General features: G+C 37.1%; 1 protein-coding gene across 3 annotated transcripts in view; it reads left to right on the top strand.

Annotated features, from left to right (window-relative positions):
* LOC101711920 (UDP-glucuronosyltransferase 2B17) overlaps positions 1 to 16,388 on the top strand; it is a 74,549-nt gene that overhangs the window by 9,062 nt on the left and 49,099 nt on the right. For all 3 annotated transcript variants that reach the window (XM_087187754.1, XM_087187755.1, XM_004871716.4), the window contains one exon: positions 1 to 16,388. This exon is cut by the window's right edge and continues 49,099 nt beyond it. In XM_087187754.1, coding sequence (XP_087043880.1) covers positions 1 to 280 — 280 coding nt within the window. In that variant the 3' untranslated portion in view covers positions 281 to 16,388.

Below are 16,388 nucleotides of genomic sequence, written 5' to 3' on the forward strand. Positions count from 1 at the left end.
CTATAAGGAGAATGCTATGTGGTTGTCCACCATTCACCATGATCAGCCCATGAACCCCCTGGACAGAGCAGTCTTCTGGATTGAGTTTGTCATGCTCCACAAAGGGGCCAAGCACTTGCGGCCGCTTACCCAAAACCTCACCTGGTACCAGTACCACTCACTGGATGTGATTGGGTCCCTACTGGCTTGTGTGGCAACAATTACTTTCTTTGTCATAAAATGTTGCTTGTTTTGTTCTCAAAAGTTTGTGAATGTGAGAAAGAAGCAAAAGAGAGAGTAGATCTCCTTCAGGTTTAATGCATTAGACATGAGACCATTTTATTTACATTAACTACCATGGATCAAAACACAACAAAGAGGATCCTCCATGATTTACAATACCTTTGCCTTCTTAATTTACCTATATAGTGTAATCTTGTTTAAGGAATATGTAATTCTGATTTCAGAGTTCCTATAATAATTCTATTTTACTGTTGACTTGTACTTTACCATAAATATTTTTAAAAATGAGACTCACTTAAACCTCATGTGGGAAACCTTCCCAGGAGTGAATGATTAAACTGAGGGACAAAATGGCATAGTCTCTATGGGAAGTGAACAGTTAAAATATGAGGCAAAAGTACTCCCAATAACTACATGAATAGGCAAAAGACACACAGCTTGGGTGAGATGACATAATTTAACTGTGTGGTGAAAAGGACACACGCTCATTGAGAAGTGAATTGTTAAATTTGGTGAAATCACACAGGCTGTGTGAGAATCAAATGGGTAAACAAGAAGAAGTTTAGATTTGTAAAGTATATTATGTCTGGACATGTCCTTCCCATTTCCCCAAGAAAAAGTGCTTAGCCTTGAGACATCTCCTGGGCGAAACTGCTTTTCTCCTGCTTTGTTTTTCAAATATTGATATTCTAAATAAAAGCCAGAGAGTTCTTGGATTAGTGGATTTGGGTGCTCGCAGTGGAGAAACAGCTCCTCTGGCCCTCTCAGTAGACTGAACTAAGTCTCATCTGCAGCTAAACTTTTCATCCTCCATTCCACCCAAGGTCACATAGTGGCACAACCTCAGTTTGTTGATTTGAGAAAAGCATTATATTATCATATTTTCAGAAACATTTTTCTATTCAAATAACATGTAGTCCTCCTGACTTTTTTGTATGTCAAAGAATAGCAGAGGCAGAAATTAAATAACAGTAACGAGGCATTTTCTCAAAAAACTGAAGTAGGGGATAGAAACTTCAAATGAAGCACAATTCCTACTAACACAAATATGGCAGTTGTTTTCTTGGGCACAAGAAGAGACTGTGGGGAAGTGAAGAAAGGATACCAAAGGGAAATACAGGCATATAGTGAAATGCAAAGAATATACAAAAATTCTGAAAATTTCCTGCAAATGGGGTTAGACAAAGTACAGTTTGGAGTTTGGGAGAATCACATTTTCATTAGCAAAGAAGTAACAGGAAGTGTTGAATTACCTTGTAGGGACCTAATCCACAATTTAAAGGAGAAAAAATTCACAGTGAATTTAGTGAATTTCATAGCAAATTGATAAGGCAAATATTTTATAATATAGGAGAGTTAATAGTATGAATCCCTTAAGAAATGGGAAATATTTACTATGAAGTTTGAATTTTATGCAAAAAGTTTTGTTTGTCCTTGTTTCCTTTCCTAAAACTTTGTAACCTGTTCTTAGCCTAGCTTAGAAGGATGAAAGAAGTTTTCAACATGAAGCCCTGAATATTCTTCAGCTTCTGTTTTTGTCTTAATGAATGATCTTCTATAACTAAGGAGTAACCCCCCCCAAAAAAAAACAGGGAATATGTCACTTTCTGAATATTAGTTGAGGACTAATTGTGTTGTTCAGTACCACTAGATTTTATTAGATTTTGCTCCTCCTCCAATTATGTTTCTAATTTCTCAGTCAGATTCTTCTATCTCTTCAAAACACAACATGATGAGGGCATTAAAAAACCAAAAATTCATGCCACTTTTGTGTTTATTTTCCTCTCCAAACACATGAAAAAAAACCTCAAGATGGAACAAAGAGGTAAATATTGGGTGTGGCAATTTTAAACACCCATTTTCTAGAAAGCAACATGAATTGAAAAAATGTTTCCACATCTTGTCTTTAAATATCTACATTCATCATGTGTGGATTCACAAGGTACTATGCAAAATATCTCACAGAAAAGAAAGAAATTGATTGAAGAGTAGTTCTTCTGCTGATAAAGAGATATGTTTAGTTTGTTGGAAGATAGAGGCAATTATCCTTTGGACATATGCAAATAACTTTTAAAACACTCATTTTTATGAATTACAATTAATTTTAATGAAATACATTATGTTAAATTGTCAAGAAGAGGAAGTAACAGTCATTTTCTTTTATTAAAATTTGGGTATCTAATAAGAATAAATAGAAGACAAATTATGCATAAATATTATTCTGAGCATGAATGATATTGTACATATACTACCTGACAAAAATTTTAACCTATATTTTATTTCCTCATGAAACATTCTCTGGAAAATTAAATGATTTTTTGTTGAACTATATCTTTTTGCAAATATTAGATAATAGAGCTAGATGGATAATATTGATCTTCATATATGTTAAAAATATTTGATTAGCTTTAAAATTTTTAAAGTTTATTATATTGGTATATATTAGGTATACATAATGATAACATAAATCATGAGGAATTTGTACCATTACATGATGTATCCTCCTTCTTCTTTGATTCCCATTCCCTTGCTCTCCCTTCAATCCCTCTCTTCTTCCTTATTTACAAAAGCTTTGTTTCCATTTTTTCTTCTATTCTCTTCTTTTTCATAACCCTTCCTTCTTTTCCCTCTTTCCTTCCCTTATTGCAATTCCCATTTGAACATTTTCTTACCATTTCCCAATATCCATTACACATTTTGGTCTGTATTTACTGTTTTGGTTTTTTGCACCAGAGAAACAATGCAGTATTTAAGTACGTGTTCAATTTATCTTACTTAAAAGTACGGTTTCAAGGTGTGTCCTTTTAGGTAGATATGTCTCAACCTTATCCTTCTTTGTGGCAGTGTAGTACACTATTGTATCAACACCCCCACACACCAGGCCCCCCATTCCATTGGTGAGTGAAGATTCCAGGGTGCAGCTGTGTGGCCCAGACTGCTATGGCTACAAGTGGATCCCATCTGGGGCCCCCACAACACCAGATGTTCTGGCACACCCCACAGGCCAGGAGACTGCCCAGAGAGAAGCTGCGTGGTACCCAGACTTCAGCCAGAGTCTCACCATTCCATTAGCCACAGCCAGGGACCAACCTGGAGAAGAGCTATACAGGCACACAATCAATACCCAGAGGCTTGCACCAATACTATTGATAAGTGTGAGGAGACCCTAGCCAAAGCCTGTGAAGACAACAGAAACTGGGGTGCACAGCTCCCAAATAAAGGCCCTCCCAGACAATAGCTACATAGAGGCCCCTGTGAGAGGCATGCCTAGATACCATTCCAAGTGTACTCAGGCCCCAGCCAGAAGCCTGCCCAGACAACAGGTCAACTCAGGGATCTAGAATCCATCACTCTGAAACCAGGAATTGGTGTACTGGTGAGCAGCAGAGTAAAGGCTGCTCAGTGTCTGGATAAGAATTCAAGACCACTGGGTGAGCATATAGTCCCTTCAACAAAGACATGGCAGGTAACATCTGCTGTAATGAGAAGACACATAAATAAGTCCCAAAACCTGACTTCCAAATCAAGTAAGTGAACCACAAATGGCTACCAGAAGGAGCAATCTGACACTGAACAACGTGGACTCACTGAACTGGCAACAAAAGGGGACCTATAAAAAATGGAATCAGAAAACATTTCTCAGCAGATATTGTGCCCATAGTACAAAACATGATTAATAAATCTAGAGTGGACACAGAAAAAAAAATAGAGGATCTGAAGAATACAATGGAATCCCAGCATAAGAAACAAGTGGAATCCATAAAACAGATGCAAACAAATTTCCAAGCAATTAAAAACTCCATTGAATGTTTTCAGAGCAGAATGAGCCAATAGTAGGATAGAATTTCAGATATAATAGAAAATAGGATTGCCATTAGTGAGCAGGAAAAGAAAAATTTCTTTAAAATAGCAAGGGCCCATGAGAAATCAATCCAGCAACTGCTAGACAATGCAAAGAAGAATAATATCAGAGTGATTGGAGTCAATGAAGAAACAATAGAGAGTACAGGTGACATAAAAACTGTTCACAGAAGTAATGAGAGAAAACTTTACAAATAGGGGAAAAGAACTTGACATAGAGATAAGTGAGGCATATAGGACTCTAACTAGCCTTTCATAAAATATCTACATACATGGATGTAATTGTAAATATTCCAGAAACCCAACAGAAGAACAAAGTTCTACAAGCAGTTAGAGAAAAGAAACAAATCATATAAAAAGGAAAGCCCATCAGTATCACAGCAGACTTCTCAACAAAATCCCACAATGCAAGAAGAGTGTGGAGTGATATATTTCAAGCTCTAAGGAAAACAACCTCCATTCCAGATTGATGTACACTCCAAAAGTACTTTTCAAAATTGATGGAGAAATAAGATTCTTTCCTGACAAATAGCAACTTAGGAACTTCACAAATACCAAACCAGCATTCCAAAAAATTTTAAACAGTATCCTAGGAAAAGACAATGAGGATCACACCAGGAATTCCTGCAGAATGAATCCATCAGGCATGACAAGAAATTAAATCCAAAGAGGGAGAATCCAACAAAAAGAATAAGTCATGACAAGGACGTCAATACATATCTATTATAACCATCAATGTTAATCATCTCAATTCACCAATCAAATGAAATAGACTGGCAAAATGAGTCAAGAAGCAAGACTCAACAATATGCTACATACCAGAAACACACTTAATTCAAAAAGAAATTCCTGGCCTGAAAGATAAAGGGTGGAAATCAATTCTAAATGTGACAGGAGCCCTGCCCAAAAGCGGGAGTAGCTATCCTCTGCAGATGAAGTGGATTTCAAACCAATACTGATTAAGAGAGACGAAGAAGGACACTACATCCTTGTAAAGGGAACAATCCAAAAGGAAGTGATTACAATCATTAATATCTATTCACCAAACACTACTGCACCCAAATATATAAAACAATTACTAACAGACACGAAAAATCTTTTATGTTCTAATACAATAGTAGTGGGGGATGTTAATACCCCATACTCACAAATAGATAAATCAACTAGACAAAATGTAAACAATGAAATACTAGAGCTCAAATTCTTGAACAAATGAACTTGACATATTTATGGGGTTTTCCACCACACAAAGTCAGAGTACACATTTTTCTCAGGTGCACATGGGTTATTCTCTAAAATAGACCACATCCTTGCTCATAGAGCATGTGTAAGTATGTGCAAAGGAATTGAAGTTATTCAATTGTCAGGCCATATTGTGAGGAAATTGGAGATCAATAGCAAAATAAATTGCAAGAATTTCATAAACACATTGAAACTGCACAACAAAATTCTGAATAACCAATGTGTCACAGAGGAAATTGAAGAAGAAATCAGACAATTCCTACAACTAAATGACAATGCCAATACAACATATCAGAATCTATGGCACACAATGAAAGCGGTCATAAGAGGGAAATTCATAGCAGTGAATACTCACATTAGGAAAACAGAACAAGCTCAATTTTACAACCTAATGCTGATCTTTAAGTTTGTAGAAAAAGAAGAGCAGGACAAACCCAAGGCCCATAGAAGGGAGGAAATTTAAAGATCAGGGCAGAAATCAATGCAGTGAAGACTAAGAAAGCAATACAAAACACCAATGAAGCCAAAAGTTGGTTCTTTGAAAGAATATACAAAATTGGCAAACCCTTAGCCACCCTTATAAAAAAGGAAGGAAAAGGCCCAAATCCTTGCAATTAGGAATGAAAAGGGTGACATTAAACAGACCCAGCAGAAATACAAAGGATCATCAATAGCTAGTTGGAGAACCTATACACCAATAAGATGGAAAACACAGAAGAAATGGACAGATTCCTAGATACCCGTGAATTACCAAAGTTGAACGTAGAAGACTTAAAAATCCTAAATGACCCAATATCAATGAAATTGAAAACATAATTAAATCTCACCAACTAAAAAAACTTGGGCCCTGATGATTTCATTGCTGAATTCTACTAGATATTTAGAGAGGAACTTCTGCCAGAACTGTTTAAACTCTTCAATATAATGGAGAGGGAAGTAATACTCCCAAATAATCCCCAAAGCACAGAAAGACCCAATGGAAAAAGAGAACTATAGGGAAATCTCAATAATGAATATGTATGGAAAAATCCTTAATAAGATACTGGCTAGCAGAATAAAGAAGATGGCCAAGAAGATCATACATTCTGGCCAAGTGTGATTTATCCCATGGATTTTGGGATGGTTCAACATACACAAGTCAATAAATGTAATACACTATATTAATAGAACCAAGGACAAAAACCATATGATCATTTCAATAGATGCAGAAAAAGCATATGACAAAACCAACAGGCATTTGACAAAACCCTACAACAATTGGAACAGACAGGCTCAACCTCAATCTGATAAAAGCCATCTATGAAAAACCAACAGCCAATATCATACTAAATGAGCAAAAAGTGAAATCTTTCACATTAAAATCAAGAAGAAGACAAGGATGTCCAGTATCACCACCCCTGTTCAATATAGTTTTTGAAACATTACCCACAGCAATTAGAAAAGAGGATGAAATAAAAGAAATGCAGATAGGAAACAAAGCAGTTATTATTTGTAGATGACATGATACTCTATATATGGGACCCTAAAAACTCCACCGAAATTTTTCTAAACTTGATAACCAAATTCAGGAAAGTAGCTTGATACAAGGTCAAAACACAAAAATGAATACCTTTTTGGTACATGAACCACAGACTCACTAAGAGAGAAATAGACCAAATAATTCCTTTCACAATCGCATCCCAAAACTTGAAATATCTAGGAATCAATCTCAGCAAAGAAATCAAAGAACTCTAGTCTGCAAACTATAGAACTCTGAAAAGAGCGATTGAAAATGATATCAAAAAATGGAGACACCCCTTGCTTCTGGGTAGGAAAAATCAACAGAGTGAAAATGGCCATACTTGAAAAGCTGGTATACAGATTCAAAGTAATCTCAATTGAAATCCCAGCAGCATACTTCATGGATTTTGAGAAAAAACTCCAAAAATTCATTTGGACCAAGAGGAGGCTTAGAGTAGCAAAATCAATACCAGGCAATAAAAACAATGTAGGGGGTATCACAACCCACAACTGGAAACTATACTCCAAAGCTACTGTGAGAAAAACAGCATGGTATTGGTAAAGAAACAGACCTGAGAACAAGGGGGATAGATGAGAAGATGAAGAAAAGACTCCAGAAACACTCGGCCACCTCTTCTCTGACAAAAGAGCCAAACACTCTTACTGGAGGAAAGATAGCCTCTTTAATAAATGGTGCTGCACGAATTGGGTTTCAACTTGTCAAAGATTAAAACTAGACCTATATCTCTCACCATGCACTAAGCTAAAATAAAAAAGGATTAAAGATCTAAATATTAAAACAGAAACTTTAAACTGGCTGGAAGAGAGGAAGAAAACTTGAAGACATTGGTGTAGGAAGAAAAATTTTATGAACATATCCTCAGTTGCCTGTGAACTAGCACCATCAACAAGTAGGACCTCTTCTTACTAAAAAAGCTTCTGCACATCAAGAGAAACCACCAGCAGTGTGAAGATACAACACACAATGTGGGAAAAAAATTCAACAGTGGTCTCTCGGACAAATGTATAATATCTCAAGTCTATAAAGAATTTTTAAAAATCAGACCTCCCAAATTTAAAGACCCAATCCAAAAATAGAGATCTGAAATGAACAGAAACTTCTCAAAGAAGTAGAAATAGCAAATAAACATATGAACATATGTTTAACATGTCTGGTCAATGGAGAGATGCATATGAAAACAACACTGAGATTCCGCCTCACTCCAGCAAGAATGGCTCCTATCATGATATCAACCAATAACAAATGCTGGCAGAGCTGTAGGGAAAGTGGAACCCTACTCCTTTGCTGGTGGGAGAGTAGACTGGTTCAACCACTGTGGAAATCAGTATGGAGATACCAAAGAAACTAGGACTGGAAGTTGTATTTAACTCAGCTGTTTCCCTGCTGGGTATCTTCCCCTCAAAATTAAAAAAATCATACCACAGTTATATATGTGCAACCATGTTCATAGCAGCACAATTCGTGATAGCTAAAACTTGGAAACAATCCAATTACCCACTAACTGGAGACTGGAGAAAGAAAATATGTTTTTTTTTAATAAAATGGAGCATTACTGGGGCATAAAGAATGAGAAACTCGAGACATTTATAGCTAAATAAATGCACATTGAGGCAATACTTTTAAGTGAAATAAATAGGACACACATGTATAAATATTGACTAGTTTCTCTAGTGTGAGAATCTGAAAGTGTAAATAAGGCCTAAAAGGTATAATAGATAATGTGAAATAGGAAGGAAAGGTTTGAAGGGGAAGGAGAAATGGGAGGGGTAGGGGAAAAGAAAGAAGGGAATGGAATTAATATTAGAAAAAGAAAAATGGAAACAAAGCCTTTGTAGATAGGGAGGGTTGGATGTGTTGAAGGGAGGGCAGGGGAATGAGGAAAAAATAAGAACTTAGATGGATTATGTAAAGGTGCAAATTCCCAATGATGAATGTCATTATATTGTATAGCTTAAATGTACAAATATAATTAATAAAAAGAAAGAAAGAAAAATATCCCACATCTTCTTATCCATTCATCAGTTGTTGGGCATTTAGACTGTTTCCAAGATTCAGCTATTACAAATTGGGCTGCTATAAAGATGGGTACGCATGTATTGCTATCCTTTGATGCTTTTAATTCATTTTTTTGCTTATATTCTTTTATTGGTACATTTTAAGTATACAGTACATTTACATTTATCATTGGATGCTTGTACCTGTACATGATGTATCATGGTTCTTATTGTTTCCCCATTAAATGAGCACCCTTCACCCCGTCCACCCTTCCCTAGTTACATAGACTTTTTCCAGTGTTTTCTTTTTTCATAAGTTTTCCTTTCCATTCTTCCCTTCCCCTTCCCTTTCCAATTTCCATACCCTTTGTAAAGATCCCAAGAATAAGATTAACCTGATAAAATGGAACCTCTAGTGTTAGCTTTTTTGAGTAAATTCCACTCGGATTTCCACCATAGTTGCACCAGTCTAAAATCCCACCGAGAGTGGTGAAGGGTTCCTTTTTCTCCGTAGCCCTGCCAGCATTTGTTGTTCATTGGTTTCTTGATAACAGTCATTCTTTCTGGAGTGAAGTGGAATCTCTCAAGTGTTTTAGTTTGCATCCGTCAAATGACCAGTGATGTTGAAAATTTTTTCAAATATTTGTTTGCGGTTTCTACTTCTCCATCTTAGAAATGTGTATGCCTTTCATATGTCCAGTTTTTGATTGGGTGTTGAAATTTGTGGGATCTGATTATTTTGAGTTTTGATACTTTCTAGATATAGTCCTATATTGGAGGAAAAATTGGAAAAAAATTGTTTGACACTCTAGGTTGTCTCTTCAATGTTTTCGTGGGTTATTTTGCTGTCCCAAAGTCTTTTAATAAGATGAGATCCCAATTGTTGATTCATTGTGATTCATTCCTGAGTGATTGGGGTTTTTTTTCATAAATTACCTATACCAGTGTCTTCAAGAGTTCTGCCTCACATATCTTCCAGGAGATTTATTGTTCCCATTTTATTGTTTAGATCTTTGATCCATTTTGATTTTTGTTTAGTGAATGGCGAAATATATAGGTCTAGTTTTAATCTTCAGTAAGTAAAAACCCAATTTTTCCAGCACCATTTATTAAAGAGGCTACCTTCCTTTCAGTGCAGGTACTTGCCTCCTTTGTTAAAGATAACATGGCTGAGTGTGTTTGTAGTTGTTTCTGCATCTGATAATCTGGTCCATTGATCCTCCGGTCTGTTATTTTGTTGTTGTTGTTGTTGTTGTTAAATTCTTTTATTGGTACATTTTAGATATACAACACAATTACATTTCTCATTGGGAATTGTACCTTTACATAATGCATCTTGGTTCTTATTTTTTCCCCATTCCTAGCCCACCCTTCACGCCCTCCACCCTTCTCTATTTACAAAGACTTTATTTCCATTTTTTCCATTTCTCAGCATTTTTCCCTTCCCTTCTTTCCTTTCCCCTGCCCCTCCCACTACCCCTACCCCTTTGGACCTTTTCTTCCTATTTTGCGTTATCAATTATTCATTCTAATCATTGGTATATTTTAGGTATACAATAGAATGACATTCATCATTGGAAATTTGCACCTTTACATAATCTCTCTTGGTTCTTATTTTTCATCCTTGCCCAGCCCTCCCTTCAACCCCTCCATTCCTCCCTATTTACAAAGATTTTGTTCCTATTTTTCCATTTTCTCATATTCCATACCCCTCTATCCTTTCCCCTACCACCCCCACTTCCTTCCCCTTTGCCCTTTTTCTTCCTATGTCACATTCCCTATTATACAGTTTAGTCCTCATTTACACTTTCAGTTTCTCACAGCAGAGAAACTATTCAGTATTTATACATGTGTGTCCTATTTATTTCACTTTAGAGTATCGCCTCAATGTGCACCCACTTATCTACAAATGTCCCTAATTTCTCATTTTTATGTCTGAGTAGTACTCCATTTTATAAAATAACCACATTTTCTTTATCCAGTCTCCAGTTGATGGGCATTTGGAGTGTTTCCAAGTTTTAGCTATCACAAATTGTGTTGCTATGAACATGGGCACACATGTATCACTGTGGTAGGAATGTTTTAATTCTTTGGGGAAGATCCCCAGTAGTGGAGCAGTGCGGTCAAATGGGATTTCCAGTTCTAGTTCTTTGAGGTATCTCAGTACTGATCTCCATTGTAGTTGCACCAGTCTACACTCACACCACCAGTGGAGGAGGGTTTCTATTTCCCCACAGGACAGCCAGCATTTGTTATTGGTTTATTTCATGATAGCAGCCATTCTTTCTGGAGTGAGGTGGAATCTCAGCGTTGTTTTCGTTTGCATCTCTCGAATGACCAGTGATGTTGAACATTTTTTCATGTGTTTATTTGCTATTTCTACTTCTTTGTGTGAGAAATGTATGTTCATTTCAGAAGCCCATTTTTGGACTGCATCTTTAAATTAGGGAGGTATGATCTTTTAAAATTCTTTATAGGTTCGAGATAGTAGACCTTTGTCTGAAGAAGGCCAGGTGAAACTTTTTTCCCACATTGTGGGTTGTCTCTTCACACTGTTGGTGTTTTCTATCGCTGTGCATAAGCTTTTTAATAAGAGATTCCATTCGTTGGTTGTTTGTGCTAGTTCATGGGCAACTGAGGTTTTGTTCATAAAATCTTTTCCTACACCGATGTCTTCAAGAGTTCTACATAACTTCTGTTCCGAATGGTTCAGAGATTCTATTTTAATATTTACATCTTTAATCCATTTTGATTTTAGTTTAGTGCATGGTGAGAGATATAGGTCTAGTTGTAATCTTTGGCATGTTGAAACCCAATTTTTCCATCACCATTTATTCAAGAGGCTATCTTTCCTCCAGTGAGGGTGTTTGGCTCCATTATCAAAGATGACATGGCTGAGTGTGTCTGGCATTGTTTCTACATCTTCTAATCTGTTCCACTTTTCCTCAGGTCTGCTTCTTTGCCAGTACCATGCTGTTTTATCACAGTAGCTTTGCAGTATAGCTACAGGTTGGGGATTGTGATACCCCCTGCCATGTCTCTGTTACCTAGAAATGCTTTTGCTATTCTGGGTCTCTTCTTGTTCCAAATGAATTTTTGGATTGTTTTCTCAAGGTCCATGAAGTATGCTGCTGGAATCTCAACTGGAATTGCATTAAATCTCTATAGCAGTTTTAGAAGTATGGCCATTTTCACTATATAAATCCTTCTTGCCCAGGAGCAGGGGATGTCTGTCCATTTTCTCATATCAACTTCAACCTCTCTTTTCAGAATGCTACAGTTTTCAGAGACGAGGTCTTTGATTTCTTTCATTAGGTTGATTCCTAAGTATTTCAATTCTTTGGATGCTATTGTGAAAGGAATTATTTGCCCTATTTCTCTCTCAGTGAGCCTGTCATTCATGTAGAGGAAAGCTGTTGATTTTTTGTGTGTTGACCTTGTAACCAGCTACTTGACTGAATTCGGTTATTAAATATAGAAGACTTTTGGTGGCATTCTTGCGGTCTTCTACATAGAGTATCATGTCATCTGCAAATAATGAAATTTGACTTCTTCATTTCCTATCTTTATTCCTTTTATTTCTTTCTCTTGTCTAATTGCAGTGGCTAATGTTTTCAGAACTATATTGAACAAGAGTGGTGATAGTGAACATCCTTGTCTTGTTCCTGATTTTAGTGTGAAGGATTTAAGTTTTTGAACATTTAGTATGATATTGGCTGTTGGTTTTTCATGGATGGCTTTAATCTGACTGAGGTAAAGACTGTCTATCCTGATTTTTGTAAGGTTTTTATAAAAAATGCATCTTGGGTTTTGTCAAATGCTTTTTCTGCATCTATTGAGATGATCATATGGCTTTTGTCCTGGCTCTATTGACATAGTGTACTACATTTATTGATTTGCATATGTTGAACCATACCTGCATCCCTGGGATGAATCCCACTTGATCAGGGTGTATGATCTTCTTGATGATCTTCTGCATTCTATTTGCCAGTATCTTGTTAAGGGTTTTTGCATCTATGTTCATTAGTGAGATTGGCCTATAGTTCTCCTTTTCGGTTGGGTCTTTCTCTGCTTTGGGGATCAAGGTGATGCTTGCTTCCAGGAATGAATTTGGGAGTGTTACATCCCTTTCAATTTCATTGAAGAGTTTAGATAGTAGTGGCAGTAGTTCCTCTCTAAATGTCTTGTAGAATTCAGCAGTGTAGCCATCAGGGCCTGGGCTTTTCTTAGTTGATAAGTTTTTAATTACATTTTCAACTTCATTGGTTGATATTTGGTTGTTCAGAATTTTTAGGTCTTCTTCATTCAACTTTGGTAATTCATATGTATCTAGGAATCTGTCCATTTCTTCTGTGTTTTACATCTTATTGGTGCATAGGTTCTGGAAGTAGATGTTGATGATCCTCTGGATTTCTGTTGGGTCTGTTGTCATTTCACCCTTGGCATTCTTAATTGCATGGATTTGGGACATTTCTTTCCTTTTTCTGATAAGTTGGGCTAAGGGTTTTTCAATTTTGTTGATTCTTTTGAAGAACCAACTCTTGGTTTCATTGATTTTTTTGTATCATTCTCTTAGTCTCCATTGCATTGATTTCTCCTCAGATCTTTATAATTTCCTCCCTTGTATGAGCTCTGGGGTTGTCCTGCTCTTCCTTTTCTAGAAGCTTGAGGAGCAGCATCGGGTTGTTTAATTGGTCTCGTTCTGTTTTCCTAATATGTGTATTCACTGCTATGAATTTTCCTCGTCAGACTGCTTTCATTGTGTCCCATAGATTCCGATATGTTATATTGTCATTGTCACTTAATTGTAGGAACTGTCTGATTTCTTCTTTAATTTCCTCTATGACCCATTGGTTATTCAGAAGTGTGTTATTCAATTTTCACATGATTATGAAATTTTTCCAGTTTCTTTTGCTATGGATCTCCAATTTCATCCCACTATGGGCTGATAATGTACAGGGGATATCTTCAATTCCTTTGCACTTACTTAATCATGTTCTATATGTGAGTATGTGGTCTATTTTGGAGACTGATCCATGTGCAGCTGAGAAGAATGTGTATTCTGATTTTGTGGGGTGGAAGACTCTGTAAACATCTGTTAAGTTTATTTGTTCAAGAGTTTGATTGAATCCTAGTATTTCATTACTTATTTTTTGTCTAATTGATCTATTTGTGACAGTGGGATGTTGAGTTCCCCCACTACAATTATATTAGTGCCTATATGGCTTTTCATGTCTGTTAGTATTTGTTTTTTATAGTTTAGTGCACCAGTGTTTGGTGCAGAGATATTTATGACTGTCATCTCTTCCTCTTGGATTGTTCCTTTTACAAGGATGTAGTGTCCTATTTTGTCTGTCTTAATCAGTGTTGGTTTGAAATCTGCTTGATCTGCAAAAAGGATAGCTACTCCTGCTTTTTTTGGCTTCCTGTTGCATGGAGTATTGTTTTCCACCCTTTAACTTTCAGTCTATGTGTTTCCTTTTGAATTAAGTGTGTTTCTTGTATGCAGCATATTATTGTATTTTGCTTCATGACCCATTCTGCCAGTCTGTTTCTTTTGATTGATGAATTAAAACCACTAACATTGATGGTTATAACTGAAATGTATTAACTTTTCATTGCCATGACTTTTTCTTTTTGGTGGGTTCTCCTCCTTTACATTTAATTAATTGTCCTGCCAGATGGGTTCATTCTGCTTTGCTTCCTGGGGTTGTGATCCTCAATATCTGTTCCTAAGATATTGTGTAAAATTTTTGGAGTCCTGGTTTGGTATTCATGATGTTCCTAATGTGGTCTTTGTCATGAAAGTATCTTATTTCTCCATCCATTTTGAAAGATAGTTTTGCAGGCTACATCAATCTGGGTTGGAGGCTGTTTTCTTTTAGGGCTTAGAATATGTCACTCCAAGTTCTTCTTGCCTTGATAGTTTGTACTGAGAAGTCTGCTGTGATTCTTCTGGGCTTTCCTTTGTATGTGATTTGTTTCTTTTCTCTCACTGCTTGTAGAATTTTGTTCTTCTGTTGGATTTCTGGAATCCTATCTATTATATGCCTATGTGTAGATTTTTTTTTGATCAAGGCTATTTGGATTCCTATATGCCTCACTTATCTGTATGTCAAGCTCTTTCCCCCTGCTTGGGGTGTTTTCTGCCAATACTTCTCTGAAGCATTTTTTTATGTCATCTGCACTCTCTCCTGTTTCTTCATTGACTCCAATCATTCTTATTGTTATTCTTCTTTGCATCGTCCAGCAGCTGCTGCACTGATTTCTCATGGTCCCTTACAATTTTAAAGCAATTTTTCTTTTCCTGCTCACTAATTGCAATCTTATCTTCTATATCTGAAATTCTGTCCTCACATTGGCTCATTCTGCTGTGTAGACTTTCAGTGTAGTTTTTCATCTCCTGGAAATCTATTTGCATCCATTTTATGGATTCCATTTGTTTTCTATGTTAGGATTTCATCATGTTCCTTAGCTACTCTCTAGATTTATTAATCATGTCTTGCACTAGGAGCACAATGTCTCCTGTTATCTGAGAAATTATTTCTGATTTCATTTTTTCCAGATCCCCCTTTGTTGCCAGTTCAGTGGGTCCAGGTTGTTGAGTATCAGAGTATTCCATCTCATTTCCCTTTTGGGTTGCTGTAGGTGATCTGGTAGTCTGGTTTTGAGACTTATTTACATGTTTTCTCATTTTGACTGGGGGGCGGTGGTGTGCTGTTGGCACCTGCGAGGATCACCTCCTCTGAGCTGCAAGAGGTGGGACAGGGTTCAGGAGTGGCGGTAGGGATGGTGGCCCAGAAGCCCCTTCCTCTGGACCAGGAGCAGTAGGTCAATGGCTCACAAGCCCCTTCCTCTGGGCTGGGAGCAGCAGGAGAGATGGTGGCCAGGAAGCCCATTCCTCTGGACCAGGAGCAGTGGGACAGCAGCTCAGAAACCCCTACCTCTGGGCCGTGAGCAGCTGGACCCAGTACCATAGTGTGGTGGTCCAGTGTCCTCTGTGTCTTTGTAGTGTGGAACCAGGTGGCTATACAGAGGACCAGGGGTGGGGTGTCCAGTGGATTGATGTCAGAGCACAGGATGATTCGGCCTGTTCTGCATGACTCGCTACCTCCATAGGGCCTCTGACCAGTCTGTTTTGTTTGCCTATACCAGTGTCTTCAAGAATTCTGCCTCACATATCTTCCAGGAGATTTATTGTTCCCATTTTATTGTTTTGATCTTTGATCCACTTTGATCTTAGTTTAGTGAATGATGGAAAACATAGCTCTAGTTTTAATCTTCAGTAAGTAAAAACCCAATTGTTCCAGCACCATTTATTAAAGAGGCTACCTTCCTTTCAGTGCAGGTATTTGCCTCCTTCGTTAAAGATAACATGGCTGAGTGTGTTTGTAGTTGTTTCTGCATCTGACAATCTGGTCCATTGATCCTCCGGTCTGTTTTATGGACAGTACCAGGCCTTTTTTGTCACAGTAGATTTGTAGTATAATTTCAATCTGGGATTATGATACCCCCAGGCTTGCCTTTGCTGATGAGAATTGCTTTTT

Source organism: Heterocephalus glaber, unplaced genomic scaffold, assembly GCF_053883595.1.
Source record: "Heterocephalus glaber isolate CG9 unplaced genomic scaffold, H.glaber_assembly_v1.0 deba00001509, whole genome shotgun sequence".
Lineage (NCBI taxonomy): Eukaryota > Metazoa > Chordata > Mammalia > Rodentia > Bathyergidae > Heterocephalus > Heterocephalus glaber.